The sequence below is a fragment of the Rhinoraja longicauda genome, chromosome 17, assembly GCF_053455715.1.
Source record: "Rhinoraja longicauda isolate Sanriku21f chromosome 17, sRhiLon1.1, whole genome shotgun sequence".
NCBI lineage: Eukaryota > Metazoa > Chordata > Chondrichthyes > Rajiformes > Arhynchobatidae > Rhinoraja > Rhinoraja longicauda.
In genome coordinates this window covers 24,066,493-24,087,874 of record NC_135969.1, presented here as the reverse complement: position 1 = coordinate 24,087,874, position 21,382 = coordinate 24,066,493, and the positions used below count along the sequence as shown (strand labels likewise).

At 46.3% G+C, this 21,382-nt stretch overlaps 2 protein-coding genes across 3 annotated transcripts in view; one reads left to right on the top strand and one right to left on the bottom strand.

Annotated features, from left to right (window-relative positions):
- The window catches only part of LOC144601868 (MAP kinase-activated protein kinase 3-like), a 78,095-nt gene extending 60,622 nt beyond the window's left edge, over positions 1-17,473 (bottom strand). Inside the window, exon 1 of one of the 2 annotated variants that reach the window (XM_078414366.1) lies at positions 16,978-17,473. In XM_078414366.1, coding sequence (XP_078270492.1) covers positions 16,978-16,980 — 3 coding nt within the window. In that variant the 5' untranslated portion in view covers positions 16,981-17,473. Of the gene's footprint in view, positions 1-5,671; positions 6,172-16,977 lie in introns of those variants that run through there. The other variant, XM_078414365.1, reaches the window with a different exon arrangement.
- The window catches only part of dnah1 (dynein, axonemal, heavy chain 1), a 233,924-nt gene continuing 229,548 nt past the window's right edge, over positions 17,007-21,382 (top strand). The window contains exons 1-2 of the mRNA XM_078414367.1: positions 17,007-17,061; positions 17,989-18,105. The gene's annotated coding sequence lies outside the window, so the exon portion shown is untranslated. The remainder of the gene's footprint in view (positions 17,062-17,988; positions 18,106-21,382) is intronic.

Genomic DNA, 21,382 nt, shown 5'->3' with positions numbered 1-21,382 from the left:
GTATATCTAGGTCGATGCACATTTTGATGCCGGCATGCAGAATGGCCATCAGGGCAAGGGTAATTCTGAGATCAGTTTCCCCCTCTCTCTGGAGACCCATGCATTATGTCCCCCTGGACAAGATCCATTTGGATCGGCAGATGAAATGTAGGATGACTACTGCACTCTGCACCACATTCAACAACACTGAGGACATCTCTGTTTGTCCCCTCCATCAAGATAGAACATTGCTCCCACAATCCCAACTTCTGCTTCACCATGGTTCATTGTTCAAACCAGTTTTTGGTTCGTGCCCCAGCTTCTCTGAACCAGATTCCCAGCACCATGCCCAGTGGTGAAGGGAAGAGGTTCAGTCAGATTAGTTGCATAAATTCCAAAGACTTAAAGCTTTTTAGATTAATTGGCTTGGTATATATATATTTTTTAATAGTCCCTAGAAATTGTCCCTAGTGTGTGTAGGGTAGTGTTAATGTGCAGGGATCGCAGGTCGGCACAGACTTGGTGGGCCGAAGGTTCTGTTTCTGCACTGTATCTAAACTAAACTAAAAACTAAAATAATCTAGGTCTGATTGCCCAAGGCCAGTTTACATGGTCACAGATGCTAATCAATCTGTGGACCAATAGTGGGCCCTAGGAGAAGATGACAGCATTACCCAGGTAGATTGATGTGAGTTCATCCCCTCTATCCGAGTGCCATCAGCTCTTTTACGCCTTGCCCCTCCTGCTGGATTCAAGAAAAGGCACAATGCAACTCAAGACAGAGGGAGAGGAAAACCTTGCTCAACTCCATATTTGATTGGGAAGCTTTCTGTTCTCCACCTGTTCATGTGGAATGAATATCCAGTCTCTGATCTGCTCTTGCGCCCTACTTTATTTGTATGAATGGTCCAATTATGCTCCTGGTTAATGGTGCTCACAAAAAAATTGCTACGGTGATGCTGTTGAATGTTATGAAATAGTGATTAGACTTTCTTTTGTGCAGCTCTACCTCATGTGAGACAATTATTAGTTGCAATTTATCCCCAATTGTGACTGTTTGTCAGATCTTGGGCAGGTGAGCACAGAGCATATCTATGGAGTTGTGAATGGAACAGAATATTCTCTAATCACCAAAAAACATATTTTCCAGCCTTGTGATGGAAGGAAGATCAGTGAAGTAGCTGAAGAGGAACTTTTGCAGGGATAGCCCAAGTAAGCTCCTATAATGAGCAAGAAGGAAGATGGTTCTGGTTATAATTTTAACAGAGAAGGCTTTTTGTTCTAATTCCCATGGATTTTAATTTTATTCTGTTTTGTTGTTGCCATGTTGGTTTCAATCAGCCTAGATATTGTGTCATTCATAATAGTTAACAGAATTAAGCTCTTTGCCCATGGTTAAACCAGGGCTGCACTGACAGATAGACATGAGAAATCCTGACAGATCCCAAAATCAATGTTGATAAGGTGTATTTGATGTATAATTGCTTGAATATAATATTAATAACCCTTTCCTTTACCCCCTCAGACACAAAAACTGACCACATTGGACTTGTCCTTGTGTTCTAGACTTTCCACTGCTGAACAGTTGGCAGCAGCACACCTATACTGGAACAACTCCAATGGAGGTGCAGCTAATCCTGGAGCACAAGACTTCAATGCTACAGGTGGAACAGTGCCAGGGCTTCTAACCTTTGTTGTTCCCAGTACTTTCAGCTGTTTCTTAACAACACATGGAATTAATCAAATTGTCTGAAGGCTGGCTTCTGTGATGGTGGGGGTTTCTGAAATGAGCCAAGATGGATCATTCACTCAGCATTTCTGGCTGAATATGGTTGAAAATTCTTTTGTCCCACCCTTGACGATCAAATTGCTGCATTTCACCATGTTTGGGGATGACAACAGAACTACTTCTTATGTTTTTAAATTTCCATCAATTAACTTAGAGCTACAGCAACCTGCTTCTGCTGTTTCGATCTGTGTCAGTTTCAACAGGTTGTCACCTCATGTGTGTGGCATGATTGGTGCTCACTCAGATAGTGTGAACCAGCAATGGTCCCCTGCCTTAATGGTAATGAAGTTGCAGACTTGTAGCTCATGATGTCTTGTCGGCACATTTCTCAAAATTTTAGTCCTGAATTCTGTGGAGTTAACTCAGCTGCCAATGCTTTTTCGTCAGTGTCAATTACAGATGGAGTATTTGCTTTTGTTCTTGCGACACTTTGGGGTCACATTTTCATACAACTTAACTTATGGGTTTTTTTCAATTAAGACCAAATAACACTTAGGGTGGCCTACATTCAATCTTGGCTGAAGAGGACAGCGGCAGCAGATTTAATTCTGTAAAAGGATATTAGTGCACGATAAAGGTTTTTACACAAATCAGAAGTTTTTATGCCTAATATTACTAATACTAAGTTTTAAAATCTAGATTTATTTAATTAACTTATTTTAAATGTCCCAGTTGCCTCTGCAGCACTTGGACTTGTGTTGCTAGATCATTATCCTAGCCCTTTGGATTATCAGTCCAGTAACATAACTACAAATCTATCAGAAATATAATAAAGTGCTAGGAATACTAAGCAGCATTTATGGAGAAGGAAATAATGTTGGGCTAACATTTCAGGTCAATGACGTGATGGAAGGTTGTAAATGTGAAAGGTTAAATGTTTCCTGCTCTGAAGTTTCTGCCTTTGATTTCCAAACTACTCAGTAGATTTTCTTACATTAAGTCATCAGCCCAGTTGTGACTACTCCGATAATGCAGTAGGACACAGTGAGTGATTCCTTCACTGACCAGCGAAACTTGTGCACTGGCCTACGATTATAGTTAGTCTCCCCACTATCTAGATACCTGAATTAAATGGTTGCTATGGAACTTTAAAAAAACCTATTAACTCCAGATATTCACCATTTAAAGCAATCACAATCTGATCTACTGCAGATCCACATGCCACTGAATGAAATGCTTAAGCCAATAACAATAATGTAGTATATTTGATCTTTAAATTAATTTCCTCAAATTGCTTGCAGACCATCAAGACTTTTCATCTCAACTTCTATTTCACCCTAACCCTGTACTGTTCCAAATGTTCTCTGCAAACACAGCCTTGGAGGATAGCAGTTTTATCATCATTTGTTTATCAAGACTCCCACAAGCATTGTCTAAAATTTCACATTAATGACAATTTCAGTAAATGTAGTGACCATACTGCTTTAACCTCAATTATGAATGCAATGAGAATGTTTAAATACTGACACATTTTAAAACAAGTGACCAACATGTTCACATTCAGACAAATACTGTCTGCCTTTCATCTCTAAATAATCAATACTGCACTGACGCAAAACAAAGTACAATCCAATCAACCCAAGTCTAGAATCCGTGGTCCCATTCTTCGAGCCTCAAGTGTATCCAGTTAAAACTACCTCCCTTAAATGACAATGAGCATTCACAAATCAAATTCCCACAGGTCTCGTACTTCTAAATACACTGCACAAAGTAGACACCAAGCTCAAGCTGTTAAAACACTCAGCGGGCTTTGTCAATGCAGTGATTGCCTGAGGTACATGCAAGTTCAAGATCTGATCCCTAGCTTATGTTGAATTAACAAACAGGGCATACTATCAGTGGATTTAGAACTGACTTCAATAATAGGGTGAAAGAAACAGTCAGGACACTTTCTTCTGATCGCTAACAGGTTCAGTTTGAATAACAAACTCCACCTGTGTAATAATCTGCTGATTTGCAGGCCCCAAAATTTCACTTAATACAGATTTGGCTTCACTTATACTGACTCACAAAGACACGCCAAACTATCTCAAATACAAATTTGAAAGAATTGGCATATGAGGGCATGGCACAAAGTTTTGGCATCAAGGCTTTGCTGTCTTGAGAAGAGATAAAAAAATTAAAGTGAGCCACTGTTCCAACCAAGGATATTTCCAAACAAGGAAAACATTAAACTATTCAAACCCTCAAAGCTATTCCCCTTTCAATTAGATTTTTGTTGACCAGTAAATAATAATTTTAAATCTGAAATTCATATTTTTAATGGGAGAGAATTCTACTCCGTCATCTAGAGTATGAAGAGTTTCCTAACTTTTCTCTCAATTGTCTTAATCTATGAATTCCCTCTCATCTCTGTTCTCTATCAACTCTTTCTAAAACCTCAATCAAATTCCATCCCAAAGATATACATGTTTATAGGTTTCGAGTAACTCAGCGGGATGGGCAGCATCTCCGGATCAAATGGGTGACCTTTCGGGTCAAGACGCTTCAGACCCCGAAACATCACCAATTCCTTCTATCCAGTGATGCTACTTGCCCCCCTGAGTTACTCCAGCATTCTGTGTCTATCTTCGGTGTAAACCAGCATCTGCAATTCCTTCCTCCTGGTTTTTTGGTGACTTGGCCTTTGTAAATTGGACCAAGTGTGCAGGGAGTAGATGAGAAAATGGGAAAACATAGAACTAGTGTGAACGGTGGTCAGCATAGATTCAGGGGGCCAAAAGGCCTGTTTCCATGGTGTATTTCTAAACTAAATGAAATGACTTTCTGTGGACCAGAGACTGTTGAGAGTTCGTGTTAGCATTTTAGCAAATCAACACTTTTAATCCTTTCTAAGTCTAGTACCCAGAAATATACTAAGGAATTGCAGATGAGGTCTAACCCAGTCTCTGCATTTTAAAAAAACGTTGTTTCCACTACAATCAGCAGCTGCCAAGTGAGACCCATACACATGGGGCCACACAGGAGTCAGCTCCAGGAGACATTGTAATTGAAGAAGAGACGAGCAGACTTAAGGATGGGGAATTGCAAGGCTTGGTTGCTCAGACTCATCCGGGAATCAGTCACTTCATTTCATCATCACTGCTTCTCCCAAAGACAGAAGGGAAACCAGATCAGAGCATCAAAAAATCTAAATACTTCCATTTACACAAGCATCTTTCACAACGCTAGACTTCCTAAAACAAATCTGCAAGTACTTTCGTCCTTATCATAAAGGCACGGAGCCAGTCAGTGAAGTGGCAATCAGGTAACCTGTCTTTCTACTTTTTAGTGGAGATCAATACATCGAGGATACCTAACCTGTTTTACAAGCGATGCCCGAGACCTACTGTCCATCTGAGAATGTAGTTATTCACAAAATGCTGAAGTAACTCAGCAGGTCAGGCAGCATCTCGGGAGAGAAGGAATGGGTGACGTTTAGGGTCGAGACCCTTCTTCCGTCTGAATGGGTGACGTTTCGGGTCGAGACCCTTCTTCAGTCTGAAGAAGGGTCTCGACCCGAAACGTCACCCATTCCTTCTCTCCCGAGATGCTGCCTGACCTGCTGAGTTACTCCAGCATTTTGTGAATAAATACCTTCGATTTGTACCAGCATCTGCAGTTATATTCTTATACTATCTGAGAATGTAGACTCAGTTTAAGGAAAACATCCCTGAGCTTCCCTGACCTGCCGCTTCAGAGACATGAACACACGCCAGCAAATGACAGAAACTTGTCCCCGAGGAAATATCCATTCATCCACAGTTAACGTTAAGAAAAACAAAAGCAGATTATGCTTAATCCCAGCATTTAGAAAACCAGTAAGGTTTTTGTTTCTGTTCTTCGCGTTATAATTTCAAAGTTCCTTAAAACTTTTCCACCGAAACGACACAGAATCCCCTCACACACAGCGGTAGGTGGTACCTTCAGGGCGCACTTCTCTCCCGTTTTCTTGTTCACACACTCCAGCACTTTGCCGTTGACTCCTAGTCCCAGGACGTTCGTGGACACCCGGTAATCGTCGGTAATGGCGTTCTTCTTGATCTCGGGCCGGGCTTGCGGGTGGCTCGGGACGCCGGCCCCCGACGGCTTACTCCACTTGTTGGGCGACGGCGGGGCCGGGTCGTTCCCGTTGTGCAGCATGGCCGGGCCAGGGCGTTCCGGACACCTGATGCGGCACCGAGTCTGGGGCGGGCGGGCATGAGGGAGGGGCAGTGCGCCGGGCAGCCAGCCACGGGCTGGGACAGAGACAGAGCTGGGCTCCGGGCTCTGGGCTCCGGGCTCCGGGCTCTGGACTGAGCGGCAGGTGCTGCAGATCTCAGCGCAGCCTCTGCGATCAGCTGATTTCCTGAACACGTCAGATCTGGGCGAAGGAGGACACTTTCTGCAGGAGCAGCTCAGAGAGGAGAAGCCAGAATCCTCACCACCGACCACGGATGGAAAATATACTCTTTCTTCCAATCTATCTCTTTGCCACCAGCCGAGCTGACCACAGACACCAACACACACAGGAAAGAAGTTCCTGTCAAACTTCTTACTGTTGGGTGAGGTCACTTGCGAGAGGACAGCACAGTGGTTGTCGAGCTCAATGGGTGTGTTTTGATCCGGTAGAGCTATCCATTCACTGGTGTGCGACTAGCCCACTGGTGTCTCACTGACTGACCCCCGGGTGATCATTCGCTGGTGTCTGTGACCCTTGCAGTAGTGGTATGGGTCTGTGTAACAAGGGACTGCAGATGTTAGTTCACACCGAAGATAGACACAAAATGCTGGAGTAACTCAGCGGGCCAGGCAGCATCTCTGGAGAAAAGGAATAGGGGCGGGGGGTGGGGTGGGTGGGGGGCGGGGGGTGGGGTGGGTGGGGGGCGGGGGGCGAGACCCTTCATCAGACCCTTCTGATGGCTCTCGACCCGAAACCTCACCGACCCATTTTCTCCAGAGATGTTGCATGACAGACCATTCACTGTTGCGTGATCGTTCGCTCTGATGGTCATTTACTGATGGTCTGTCACTGTTGTCTGACTGACCCTTGCAGTGGTCGTTCACCGTTGTGACCGTCCGCTATAATGGTCATTCGCTGATGTCAGTCACTGATGGTGGAGACGCTCTGTTGCTATGTATAACTGCCCCCCTCCAGTGGAGAGACTTTGTCACTGCTTGCCAGACTGACCCCCCCCCCCCCACTCCCTCCTCCCCTCACGTTCTGCAGTGACATTTTGTCACTGTGTGTCTAACTCACTCCTATAGTCAGTCAGTCACTGTCTCACTGCCACAGTAGTCACCATGTTACTGCACATCTAACTGACCACGACAGCGATCACTCTGCCACTGTATCTCACTGACCTCTCCAATAGTGACTCTGTCATTGCTGGACTGGCTCACCAGTTAAGACATCACACCGTCAGTATCTGATTGACCACTCCAATAGTGACACTGTCAGTGCAGATCTAGCTCATTAATAGTGATCACACTTTCACATTGTATTTGGCTGATCTTTTGTGTGGAAACATAGCCACCCCTTTGTGACTGAATTACACATGTAGTGGTCAGTCTGTGAGAGAGGAGTGATTGATCCCCACAATGTTTCACTCTGTAGCTGACCGATTCTGACAACAGCAACTCTCTTAATAGTGTGTCTTACTGTACTTTACATTGATGACACTCGTGCACACTGAGATTCTGCATTTCTACTGGCCTATTTGGTAACAGAATGTGTAAACAACCTTCCAGAAAAGGAAAGTCTTAATAAAGCAGGCCAGAGTTTCCACCTTGTTCACAATAGGAGAATAGGGACACAAATTATTTCCTAAAAATATAGTTGCTTTGAAAAGGGTGTTTGCCTTGAATTTTTGCACAACCATGTTTTCCATGAATCAATGATATCTGATGTAATTTTTTAAATGATTTTGGTTTAGAATATCTCGTGGTATACTTAATGATTGGACTCCCTTTACATTTGATTGATAGGACTGAAAATGGGTTTATTTGCAAACAATAAGCATTTTTAATCAGTGTCAACAAGTGAGTGTCAAGTTGTGAGTAACTTTTTTAATGACTGAAAATGACTTTTGTCGAGGCTCAGGAATCAAGTTCATTAGTAAATTAATTAAGAATTAAAGTCCCTAAACAATATCTATTCGTGTCCTTGCATTTAAAAAAAGCAGCTTGGTTTTGAGTCCTCCCAAAGGTATATAAATGAATGCAATTAATCAAATCTGCCATTTGTGATTAATTCATCCAGTGAGCATAGCCAGTTTTGTGGGTGAGATGTCTTCTAAGTTTACATTTTCTTTGAATTACTGTGGTGCCAAGGATCACTTAAATTTGCACTGAATGTAATTGTCTTAAAATACGTGATATTTTTGCAAGAGTTAATTTGATGTTTAGCCACATTATTATCAATAAAACCAGTACAACTGAGCAGAGATGTCAGGCTAATGCTTTTTATAACTTTAAGTATAATCACAAAGCAGTCAACAAAATATTTTTAAAATGTAATTACATTGAAAAGAGCAACCAATTGATGGACCACCAGTTCAGACAAACAGCAGTGAGTTGCATGGTCAGACAATACATTTTAGTTAACCAAGGACTAAATAAAAGACATAACAGATGGAATTGCCTTGGCCAAACAAAGTTTGTGAATGTAGTAATCTGCATATCTTGGGGCAATGGAGTCGCTAATTAGCAACTGAGGATCATCCGTTGGCAAAATCCATAATCCTCCTCCTGAACAAAAGAGGGAAGAACAGAGTGAGAGAGAACATGTGATATAATTTCTCTACCATGATACTGTCGTTAAGATCAAGGGAAATATTCATGAATAACATTAATTAACTATTAATTATTGCACTGTTCATTAAAAACCAGTTATATCCCCTCTATTCCAACAGTCTGAAGAGGGGTTCTGACCCAAAATGTCATCTGTCCATTTCCCTCTGCAAATGCTGCCTGACTTCCTGAGTTTCTCCAGCAGTTTATTTATGCCAAATAACTCGGCAACCAGGTAATGATAAAGGAGTAGGCTAAAGCAATGCACTTTGAAGAGGCTTTTTACTTGAAAGCACAGGAGTCCAGGTGGTGCCCAAATACACAGTAGGAAAGAAGGTATAATTCTCACCAGGTAGATTCTATGAAGTAAAAAAATTGAGCAAAAATTACAAAAGTTTTAAAAAGAATGTAGAAATCACAACATGTTTGAATGTTTTTGACAATGCTTTTTCTTTGAGGCAGACAGTCTACTATAATATTGCACCTTTTTCCAGGCTGATTTTTGAGATCACAGTCAGTTACACTTTGGTTTCCTGACATGGAGGCTTACTGCAGTTAATTCTGAATAAACAGCATTTAGGACAGCTGAAAATAACTTTGTTAAATTTAATGTTCATCCTTCATGTGCCAAGTGGTTTTGGATGACAGTATGCATTCCAACAAACCCATTCTCCAATATTTTCATGCCTTGTGTAAATGCTCACATTTGAATGTGGTCCACTAAATACTACATCTTAATCAATCTTTGGGGGAAGTTTCACCATGGAGACTGATGAGCTAGAAGCAGAGCAGAGAATGATTTCCCTGCTCACCCCTCCTCTCTCATGACTATTATATCAGCAAACTGGCACACAGAACAATAAAACATTTTGTATTTGCCTATTTTGTATTTGGGCACCACCTGAATTTCTGTGCTGGAGTAACTCAGTGGGTCAGGCAGCATCTCCGGAGAAGATGGATATGTGACATTTCAGGCTGGACCATTAAGATAGGTCCACATTCTAAAACTTAGGCAGTTTGTAATCAGCAGGAACAAGCCTTGGCTCACTAGTGGTTCTCAAATATAAAACTGCAGAGAACAAGGAGAAGGTAATATTTGCTTTTCATAATTATGTAATTCATTAAACATGCACAAATTATTCATTGCAGGCCAACCTGTCATGCACTCATGCAGTTAATTTGGAACGGAAACACTGGTATGAAATGTTTGTTCAAAGATGATACACCAAATACCCAGGAAAATGTCATACCACAATGATTCACTGTCCAAGAAAAGTCCCCACCACATCTCATTGGAATCTCGAAGCAAGCCATTGGTATGGTGAAAATGATTTCAGTCCAGCTGGTCTGGGGAGAAGTGCATTTATGGAAGGATAGAAAAGGCCATGGTTGCAACTAATAGTTACTTAACAGCCTTATAATATTTTGTGTTTTCTTGGTACAAATTTCAATTAACATTTTCTTGGTTAATCATGAACCCCTAAATCAGCCAGTTCAGAATATGGTTGTTACTCTTGCATTGTTTTTTTAAAAAAATGGTTGTTGATGAAATGGAGTTTATAAAACTCCCAAAATTTGTCATTCTGGTGCTAAAGAATTTGGGTTCTTCAAAATAACTTGTTAGAGGCACCACCATTGGCTTTATGAACAGCAAAATACAGAGACCAATATCTGTTGAGAAATATCTTGCTGGAGAACAATCAACCAAAGTAATTAATCTTTTCTTCAGCTCTGTTGTCTAAATATATAATACTGTGGAAAGATTTGTTTTGTAGCTGGATGAGTGTAATGTGGACTTTATACAAAATTATAGAAATAAAATTGTGCAACATGTCTGTGCTTACACTAGCTGTGCCTTCAGTACTTGTGTTCCTGTATAAGACGTAGTTCCAGTGAGTTACCTACTGGGAGATGCATTGAAAAAATGTGGCTTGCTCTATTAATGGAGTTGCAGAGTAGTTAATAAGTTTACAATATGTCCAACCATCTGTACTGTTCATACATGTTTGCTAAATTATGTTATGCTTTGTTCCTTTCTTTTAATGTGAGATGGTGAACAACATTGCTTAACCGTCACCTGAAAGGTCCTGCTGTGCCACTTGGGTTGTGAATAAAAACTAGTATTTACGGAAAAAAAAGAAAAGGCCATGGTTGAACAATGAGAGGCTGCAAACCAAATAACATCACCTCGCACAGTTTGGTTGTGGAAATTATGTAAAGAGAAAATTATATCATGCTGACATTATTGAATTTTATACTATGTTTGGCCAGGAATGCCTAGATATGAATGTTATTATTTTTGGTTTATTACTATTTATTAATGTCATGTGTACTGAGATACAGTGAAAATTTGTTTGAGTGCTATTCATTCAAATCATATGCTACACCAGTGCAATCAGGTCATACCCGAGTACATCAGAGACAAGTTTCTCTGGAGAACAAGGATAGGTGACGTTTCAGGTTCTGACCCTTCTTCAGACTGGTTGCTTGGAAGGGAGCTAGGAACAGGACAAACAAAGCCTGGCACATGATAGGTGGATATCGGTGGAGATTTTTGATTAGCAAATGGTTGGGCAAAGGCTAGAGATGAAAATACGAAACGTATGGGATAAGGAGAGAAGGATAGAAGATTTGCAAGTTGTGAAGCCACAGCAAGGAATATAAGTGGAAGGAGATAAGAGGCGGGGGAAGGAGAGCAATGGATGTGAATCCAGATGGGGCACAGAGAGGGGAAGAAAGGTGGGTGGGGGGGGGGGGGAGGAGGAGGAGGGCAGGTTGTTTGTAGGTTAGCTACCTAAAATTGGAGAATTCAATGATCATACTGTTAGGTTGTAAGCTACTCAAGAGGAATACGAGGTGTTCTTCCTCCAGTTTGCATGTCACCTCACTCTGGTAATGAAGGAGGCCCAAGACAGAAAGGTTAGTATGAAAATAGGAAAAGGGTGTTAAAATGGTTAGTAACCTTGATGGACCAAGCGCAAATTTTCAGTGAAATGGTCACCTAGTCTACGCTTGGTCTCCTCAATGTAAAGGAGGCCATATCAGGAACACTGAATGCAGTAGATGAGGTTAGAGGAGATGCATATGAACCTCTGTCTCACCTGGAAGGACTGCTGGGGTCTCTGGATGAAGGCAAGGAGTTATAGCAACAGGTTTTACATCTCCTGTGCTTGCGGTGGAAAGTATCTGGGATGCAATGGTATGGGTGGGAAAGGATACGTGAACCAAAGAGTTGTGGAGGGAGCAGTCTCTGCAGAAGGCAAAAAAGGGTAGTGATGGGAAGATGTGACTGGTCATGGGATCATGTTGAAGGTGGTGGAAATGTTGGAGAATGATGTGTTGGATGCAGAGGGTGGTGGGGTGAAAGGTGAATGACCAGGGGAAACTTTATTCTGTTCCATCTGCCGGGGGGGGGGGGGGGGGGGGTTGGAGGGGGGAGGAGAAAAAGAGAGAGTGAGCAAGAGCAGAACTGTAGGACACAGAGGACACATGGATGTGGGATCCATCTATGGAAGCTGGGGGAAACCACATTTACTAAAGAAAGAGTACATCTCAGTTGTACTCAGGTCTATGAGATTAGATTGGCTCAGACCTAATGGATAAATGTGAAGGTATATTTCAAGCAGGCAGCATGTTGGAATTCATGAAGAAAGTCATCATCACAATGGAAAAAGGTAGAGGTACAGGCCCTCTAAATAATTAATAACTAATTTTTTTAATCAAGTTTTGCAGTTTTAGTTCAAGGCCTTCACCAACAGGCTGCTCTGGAAATGATGGCAGCAGACAGAATTATCCATGGCCGAGTGTTGAGACTAGTATGCTCCGAGATCCAGGAAGACATGCTGCGGGACACACTCATCTATAGAGACCAGTGACAGAGGACTGATTAATAATGTCAAACCTGCACCCAATGTAAGAAGAACTAAGCCTTTGTGGTGTGATTTCAAACAAAATTCAAGACTGAATCTATACAAGAAAGGTATAGATTGCAAGACATTGCCTGTCGTTACAAAAACTGCATGTATATTATTATTTGTGAAATTAAGTATTTAACTTTGCAACAAAAGGAATTGTATTAGGAATGTTTTTAAAATAATTTAATTCTTCTGTCACAACAGAATATCTTGGCTAATTTTTAGTTCAGTTTAGAGGTACAGCGAGGAAATAGGCCCTTCGTTCCACCGAGTCCATGTCGACCAGCGATCACCCGTACACTAGTTTTATCCTACGCACTAAATGAAATTTTACAGAAGCCAATCAACCTACAAACCTGCACGTATTTGGAACTGTAGGAGGAAACTGGAGCACCCAGAGAAAACTCATGTGGTCAGGAACCAAGGTCTCTAGCGCTGTAATGCAGCAACTCTATCACTGCGCCACTATGCTCATTGCTCCAATAGAGCCATGCTTATGCTGTATTAATTTTTAAATGAGCACATTTCCTTTTGTAAAAGAATGGATTGAAATTCTGAAGTAAAAACTGGAAATTTTCAAAATGCTTTACACCTTATGCAGCATTAGAACTGATAACATGTTATCAACCTTAAAGGTTAAATAACTATTCACAAATTCTGCCTAACCTGTTAAGTATTTCCAGCATTTGTGACTCTTTTTGTATTATTTACAATATAATTGAATGGCGATGGAGATACCAGGTAATCCAAATTGTACTGAGATATAATTGGAAGGATACCAAGGGCAGCACAGTCACACAGCGGTAGAGTTGCTGTCTTACAGTTCCAGAGACTCCGGTTCGATTCTGACTTTGGGTGGTGTCTGTACAGAGTTTGTGACCGGGTGGGTTTTCTCCGGGTACTCTAGTTTCCTCCCACACGCCAAAGGTGTACAGGTTTGTAGGTTAATTGGCTTCTGTAAATTGTAAATTGTTCCTAATGTGTACAATAATGCCAGTGTACTGGGTGATCATTGGTCAGGGCAGACTCGGTGGGCCGAAAAGCCCATTTCCATGCTGTATCTGCAAAGTCTAAAGCCAGTCCCATCAATAATAACAAGTCATTTATATTATTATAGGAGCTCCCGAATCTATATCACCAACTGGTTAACTAACATTAGAGAAATAATATAAATGTATTTTAATAAAATTCCAACAGCATCAGGATACGAGTTATGTGTTAATGTTTATATTCTCAGAATCACATGCAGACCAAGTGGACTAGTTGGGCCCAAACCTCTCCTGCATTGGTGCAGCACCCTCTCCCCCCCTCCCCCACCACTCCCCTCCCCCCCCTCCCTCTCTGCTCCCCCTCCACCCCCCCTCCCCTTCCCTTCCCCAACCCCCCTTATCCTCCATCACCCTCAACCCCCCTTATCCTCCTCCCCGCCCTCCCTCCCTCCACCCCCCTCCCTCCCTCTACCCCCCCCCTCCCTCCCTCTACCCCACCTCCCTCCCTAGGAGATAGATTTAAACTTTAAAATGTGAATAACTTTAAAAATATAACCAATTTCAATGAGACTTCATCCATTAGCACAAAAGGGACGACGGTGAGTAAGGTGTCATGAACACCTTCATGTACCGTTTTGGCTGTAGTTCAGGAACAAACAAACGAGTTTTAGTATATAGATGACCAATATGGCATCAATTTTCTGCAACATAAACAAAGTGTCCATGGAAAATTTCTTCCCTTAATTAAAATAGATTTTCTCTTAAAGTAATTATAATCAATGTCTAATAGCTGGGAGGCTGACAGGTCACTTTTTTAAAGTACATAAAAAACGTAGAATTTCAGCATTGAAAATAACACAGATATAACCAAATCTTTAGAGTCTTAGATGTTTTGGGAAATAATCTGATCAGTGGTGAACAACATTCCATGTTGACAGGTACACCATAATTAGACTAGGAAAAGGAAGTAAAATGATAATGTAATTTAACTAGTCCCAAGTTAAAAGACCTGAGAATGGAATCAGTAGGTTAATTCCCGGAATGGCGGGACTGTCGTATGTTGAAAGGCTGGAGCGATTGGGCTTGTATACACTGGAATTTAGAAGGATGAGGGGGGATCTTATTGAAACATATAAGATAATTAGGGGATTGGACACATTAGAGGCAGGAAACATGTTCCCAATGTTGGGGGAGTCCAGAACAAGGGGCCACAGTTTAAGAATAAGGGGTAGGCCATTTAGAACGGAGATGAGGAAGAACTTTTTCAGTCAGAGAGTGGTGAAGGTGTGGAATTCTCTGCCTCAGAAGGCAGTGGAGGCCAGTTCGTTGGATGCTTTCAAGAGAGAGCTGGATAGAGCTCTTAAGGATAGCGGAGTGAGGGGGTATGGGGAGAAGGCAGGAACGGGGTACTGATTGAGAGTGATCAGCCATGATCGCATTGAATGGCGGTGCTGGCTCGAAGGGCTGAATGGCCTACTCCTGCACCTATTGTCTATTGTCTATAGTAGATAATGATGGATTGCTTATTGAGATCAAGGAAGGCTATTTGGATTTACAACCAGATGTAGAGCATATGATATTAATTAGCAAGTCTATATATAGCCATATGGCACTGCATATTTTGATTGCCTTATTACAGCAAGAATATTCAGACATTGAATGCAGAGCAGAAAGAAACAAACTCAATTTCAAACTATTTAAAATGGTTGAAGAAATAGATAGATTGAACTTCAACAAAAAGGTTAAGGTTGCCACAATTTTTTAAAGTTGCCTTTTACTCAATGATGAATTTGTGCAATAGTGTGTTCAAAGAACCAAAATAAATCCTCTTTTTTGAACTGTAGTAACTATAAGATCGAACAGCATAGTTCTAAAATTGCAGAGTCCTCACATCATCCCCTCAATCATCATTGGATACATATCACCTGGATCTGAAATCTTATTCAATTTTGAGTGCTAATTTTTCCAACAGGACATTACTATTTTAGCTATTCAATACCGAGCATCATCTCACAACAAACCACACTCCAGCCTGAAATACTTATGCAGTGCAATTATATAGCAGCTCTGCTATTGTCTGGTAATCCCTTTAACCTGTCCTACAGTTTTCTTTTGTGATCCTATACATTCTTTGATGGTCTTTTTGATTTCAGACAAGTGTGAAAAGGCTTTTGGTTTGACTGCCATAACTGCACATCTTCTTTTCAAGAAGATATTGGATAGTCATGCATGTTACTTTCTTTGATTATATGCTTTCCTCTTTATTTACTTCAGAAAGCGATGTGGAGCACATGCCTTAATAAGCATCAATGGTGGTGAAGTGGAGATGGTCAATAGTTTCAGGTTTCGAGGTGCAAATAGAACCAACAATTTGTCTTAGACCAACCATACTGAAGCTCCAGCTATAAAAGCACACCATGCTTCTCCCTCTGAAGACAACGGCAGTTTGGCATTTCTCTATCTACTCTTACTAACCTCTACAGATGCACTGTAGAAAGCATCCATCGGGATCTATCGCAGTTTGGTTGACAACAGCTCTGCCGACGTAAGGACCAAATTGCAAAGTTACCGATGTAGTCCAGTCCATCATACAGACCAACCTTCTTACCATCTACACTTCACACTTCCTCAGGAAGTTAGCCAACATAATCAAGGATTTTTTTCACACTGGTCAATCCTTCTTCTCTTTTCCATTGGGCAGAAAGTACTAAAGCTTGAAAACAAGTACCACCAGATTCAGGGACACGTCTTACCTGCTGCTTTTGGGTTGCTGAACGGCCCTCCCATAAGTGTGTAGTCCCAATCTTCCAACCTATCTTATTGTGAACTTTCTCTAATGCTATAATGCTGTAACACTATTCTGTACCCGTGACATTTTTCTCTTTGTATTACCTGTTGTACTTGTCCATGGGTTGATTGGACTCATGTATAGTATGATTTGACTGGATAGCACACAAAGCTTCTCACTGTATCCCGATGCACAGGGGAGAGGAAGGGGGAGGGAGGGGGAGGAATGGATATCTTTTGAACTATTCAATTTTTAATTGTTTATGTTATCTATTTAGTGTTTACAAACCTGTTGTGCTGCTGCAAGAAAGAACTTCATTGCTCCGTTTTGACATATGACTATTAAACAAATGACATTAATCTGTCCTGTTTTATCATCCTTTATAATAGCCTTTAGCATTTTTCTCTCTACGGCTGTTAAGATAACCAATCTGTAGATTATCGTTTCCTCCCTCCATTTTAAATAGTGGGGTGATTCCACCGGGTGGCGCCAAAGCGATGGCAGCCTCGCCAATGGTCTGTCTGTCTTTTCATCTTTTTTGTTATTTTAGTGTGTTTAAAAAAGTTTGTGTTAATGTTCTCTGGTTTATGTGGGGGCTGGGGGAGGGGGTCGGGGGTCGGGGGTCGGGGGAAACCTTTTTTCAATCTCTTACCTTACCAGAGATGCAATTGTTTTCCAGAATTGTTTTGCAGCCTAACATCATGGAGCTGGCAGCCTTGCTCGAGACTGACTTTGAGCCCCACCGCGGGGCCATGGACTTGGACTTACCATCGGACCCTGCGATCCCTTGCCTGGGATCGACGCTCCAACTGCGGCCTGTGGATTTCAACATCAAGGAGCTCGCAGTCCCAGGTAGAGACTTAAACCTTGTGGTGTGGCACATCAGGCATCTGTATTTTCTACCTGATAGTAGCAACAAGAGGGCATGGGCCAGATGACGGGGATCCTTGATAATAGATTACACCTCTTGAGGCTGCACTCACGTAGATGTTTTTGATGGAGAGGCAGGTTGTACTCATGATGGCCTGGACTTAGTCCACCACTCTCTGCAGCCTGCGGTCTGACTGGGTCCAGAACTGAAACATCACCGATCCATACCCTCCAAAAATACTGCCTGACCTGCTGAGTTTCTCCAACATTTTGTGTTTTATTCTCTGTAGCCTCTTGTGTTCATGTGCGTCGGAATTGCCATACCATGCACGATGCAAAGAGAATGGCAATATCTTTCTATGGCACCCATTATAACAGTTTGCAAGAGCATTCTGAAACATACCAAATCCCTTTAAACTTCTAAGAAAGTTGAGGCGCTGGCGAGCCTACTTCATGATTGCATCGATGTGCTGGGCCCAGGACAGGTCGTCCAAGATGCTAACACTGAATATTCGTGCCTGCAAAACTTTGCGAATTTTTAACCATCTCTAATGGTTTCTTTTTCCCCCAAGAACATTTAAATAAATGGAACTGCACGTGAAAGGATGCGGAGCAAACCCCACAATTTCACCCCCCGCGTCATCATTGAACCCTCCCCACGAAGGCGCGATCTTCCAATCACCCGCCGTTCCTGGCGGCACATTCCACAGCAATGCCGGGGGGGGGGGGGGGGGGGGGGGAGGAGCATCGCTTCACCCACAAATATCATGCAATAACATCGCTAAAACCGCTTAGATTTTAGATTTGTTCGTAAATATTCAACTGCAATGTTTTTTAAATAGGAATTTGTTCGGAAGGCACTGTTACGGTTTTTTGCTTTAATGTACTTTGTACTCCCAACCCTTCAAGAGAGATTGGTGTTTGCTGCTTCCTGGTAACGGCGCGTGGCGTCCGGTTGCCAGGAGACGCGGGCCTGGTGCAGACACTCGGCATCTCCAACGGAGCTACAGTCGCCATTAACCCAGCGTAAGTGCGACTCCACCATGTATTGGGTTTACCTCTCCCCCCCCTCTCTTCCCCCCTCTTCCCCCCCCTCTCTTCCCCCCCCTCTCTTCCCCCCCCTCTCTTCCCCCCCCTCTCTCCCCCCCCCTCTCTTCCCCCCCCTCTCTTCCCCCCCTCTCTTCCCCCCCCTCTCTTCCCCCCCTCTCTTCCCCCCCTCTCTTCCCCCCCCCTCTCTTCCCCCCCCCTCTCTTCCCCCCCCCTCTCTTCCCCCCCCCTCTCTTCCCCCCCCTCTCTTCCCCCCCCCTCTCTTCCCCCCCCCTCTCTCAACCCCCCCCTCTCTTCCAACCCGCAACCCACCTCTTCCCCCCCTCTCTTCCCCCCTCTCTCGCCCCCCCTCTCTCCCCCCCCTCTCTTCCCCCCCCTCCTCTTCCCCCCCCTCTCTTCCCCCCCCCCAACCACCCCCCCCTCTCTTCCCCCCCCTCTTCCCCCTCTCTCTTCCCCCCTCTCTCTTCCCCCCTCTCTCTTCCCCCCTCTCAATCCCCGTCCCCCCCCGCTCTCTTCACCCCCCAACCCCTCTCTCAATCCCCCCCTCTCTCTCCCCCCCTCTCTCTTCCCCCCTCTCTCTTCCCCCCCTCTCTCTTCCCCCACCTCACACAACCCCCCCTCTCTCCCCCCCTCTCTCTTCCCCCCCCCTCTCTCTCCCCCCCCTCTCTCACCCCCTCTCTCTTCCCCCCTCACTCTCTCCCCCCCCTCTCTTCCCCCCCTCTCACCCCACTCTCTCTTCCCCCCCCTCTCTCTTCCCCCCTCTCTCTCCCCCCCTCTCTCTTCCCCCCCTCTCACTTCCCCCCCCTCTCACTTCCCCCCCTCACTCCCCCCCCCTCTCTCTTCCCCCCCCTCTCTTCCCCCCTCTCTCTTCCCCCCCCCTCTCTCTTCCCCCCCGATCTCGACCACAGAACCTCCAACTCATCTCTCCCCCCCTCTCTCTTCCCCCCCTCTCTCTTCCCCCCAACTCTCACTTCCCCCCCTCTCTCTTCCCCCCCCCACTCCCCCTCTCTCTCCCCCCCTCTCTTCCCCCCCCTCTCTCTTCCCCCCCTCTCTCTTCCCCCCAACAAAGAGAGGAGGACACAACACGAGAGCGCCCCCCCTCTCACTACCCCCCCCTCACAACCCCCGCGAGAGACAACCCCGAGAGCGAAGCTCTTCAATGCTCCCCCCCTCTCTCTTCCCCCCCTCACTCCCCCCTCTCTCTTCCCCCCCCGCACCGGCGGCAAAGCGGGGCCCCCCCTCTCTCTTCCCCCCCTCTCTCTTCCCCCCCCTCTCTCTTCCCCCCCCCTCTCTCCACCCCAAGAACAAACGACCAAAAAGTCCCCTCTCTCTCCCCCCCCTCTCTCCTCCCCCCCTCTCTCTCCCCCCTCTCTCCCCCCCCCTCTCTCTCCCCCCCCTCTCTCTTCCCCCCCTCTCTCCCTCTCTTCCCCCCCCTCTCTCTCCCCCCCCCTCTCTCTTCCCCCCCCCCTCTCTCTTCCCCCCCTCTCTCTTCCCCCCCTCTCTCTTCTCCCCCCCTCCTCTCTTCCCCCCCCTCTCTTCCCCCCCCCTCTCTCTTCCCCCCCTCTCTCTTCCCCCCCTCGTCTTCCCCCCCCTCTCTCTTCCCCCCCCTCTCTCTTCCCCCCCTCTCTCTCCCCCCCCCTCTCTCTTCCCCCCCCTCTCTCTCCCCCCCTCTCTCTTCCCCCCCCTCTCTCTCCCCCCCTCTCTCTTCCCCCCCTCTCTCTCCCCCCTCTCTCTTCCCCCCTCTCTCTTCCCCCCCCTCTCTCTTCCCCCCCCTCTCTTCCCCCCCCTCTCTCTTCCCCCCCCTCTCTCTCCCCCCCCTCCTCTCCCCCCCCTCTCTCCCCCCCCTCTCTCCCCCCCTCTCTCCCCCCCACTCTCCCCCCCCTCTCTCTCCCCCCCTCTCTCTCCCCCCCTCTCTCTCCCCCCCTCTCTCTTCCCCCCCCTCTCTCTTCCCCCCCTCTCTCTTCCCCCCCCTCTCCTCTTCCCCCCCTCTCTCCCCCCCTCTCTCTTCCCCCCCTCTCTCTTCCCCCCCTCTCTCTTCCCCCCCTCTCTCTTCCCCCCCTCTCTCTTCCCCCCCTCTCTCTTCCCCCCCTCTCTCTTCCCCCCTCTCTCTTCCCCCCCTCTCTTCCCCCCTCTCTCTTCCCCCCTCTCTCTTCCCCCCCTCTCTCTTCCCCCCTCTCTCTTCCCCCCCTCTCTTCCCCCCCTCTCTCTCCCCCCCCTCTCTCTCCCCCCCCTCTCCTTCCCCCCCCTCTCTCCCCCCCTCTCTCTTCCCCCCCTCTCTCTCCCCCCCCTCTCTTCCCCCCCTCTCTTCCCCCCCCTCTCTTCCCCCTCTCTCTTCCCCCCCTCTCTCTTCCCCCCCTCTCTCTTCCCCCCCCTCTCTCTTCCCCCCCTCTCTCTTCCCCCCCTCTCTCTTCCCCCCCTCTCTCTTCCCCCCCTCTCTCTTCCCCCCCTCTCTCTTCCCCCCCTCTCTCTTCCCCCCCTCTCTCTTCCCCCCTCTCTCTTCCCCCCCTCTCTCTTCCCCCCCTCTCTCTTCCCCCCTCTCTCTTCCCCCCCTCTCTCTTCCCCTCTCTTCCCCCCCTCTCTCCCCCCCTCTCTCCCCCCCTCTCTCCCCCCCTCTCTCCCCCCCTCTCTCCCCCCCTCTCTCCCCCCCTCTCTCCCCCCCTCTCTCCCCCCCTCTCTCCCCCCCTCTCTCCCCCCTCTCTCCCCCTCTCTCCCCCCTCTCTCCCCCCTCCCTCTCTCCCCCCCTCTCTCCCCCCTCTCTCCCCTCTCTCCCCCCCCTCTCTCCCCCCCCTCTCTCTCCCCCCCCTCTCTCCCCCCCCTCTCTCCCCCCCCTCTCTCCCCCCCTCTCTCTCCCCCCCTCTCTCCCCCCCCTCTCTCCCCCCCTCTCTCCCCCCCTCTCTCCCCCCCCTCTCTCCCCCCCTCTCCCCCCCTCTCTCCCCCCCCCTCTCTCCCCCCCTCTCTCCCCCCCTCTCTCCCCCCCTCTCTCCCCCCCTCTCTCCCCCCCTCTCTCCCCCCCTCTCTCCCCCCCTCTCTCCCCCCCTCTCTCCCCCCCTCTCTCCCCCCCTCTCTCCCCCCCTCTCTCCCCCCCTCTCTCCCCCTCTCTCCCCCTCTCTCCCCCCTCTCTCCCCCCCTCTCCCCCCCCTCTCCCCCCCCTCTCCCCCCCCTCTCTCCCCCCCTCTCTCTTCCCCCCTCTCTCTTCCCCCCCTCTCTCTTCCCCCCCTCTCTCTTCCCCCCCTCTCTCTTCCCCCCCTCTCTCTTC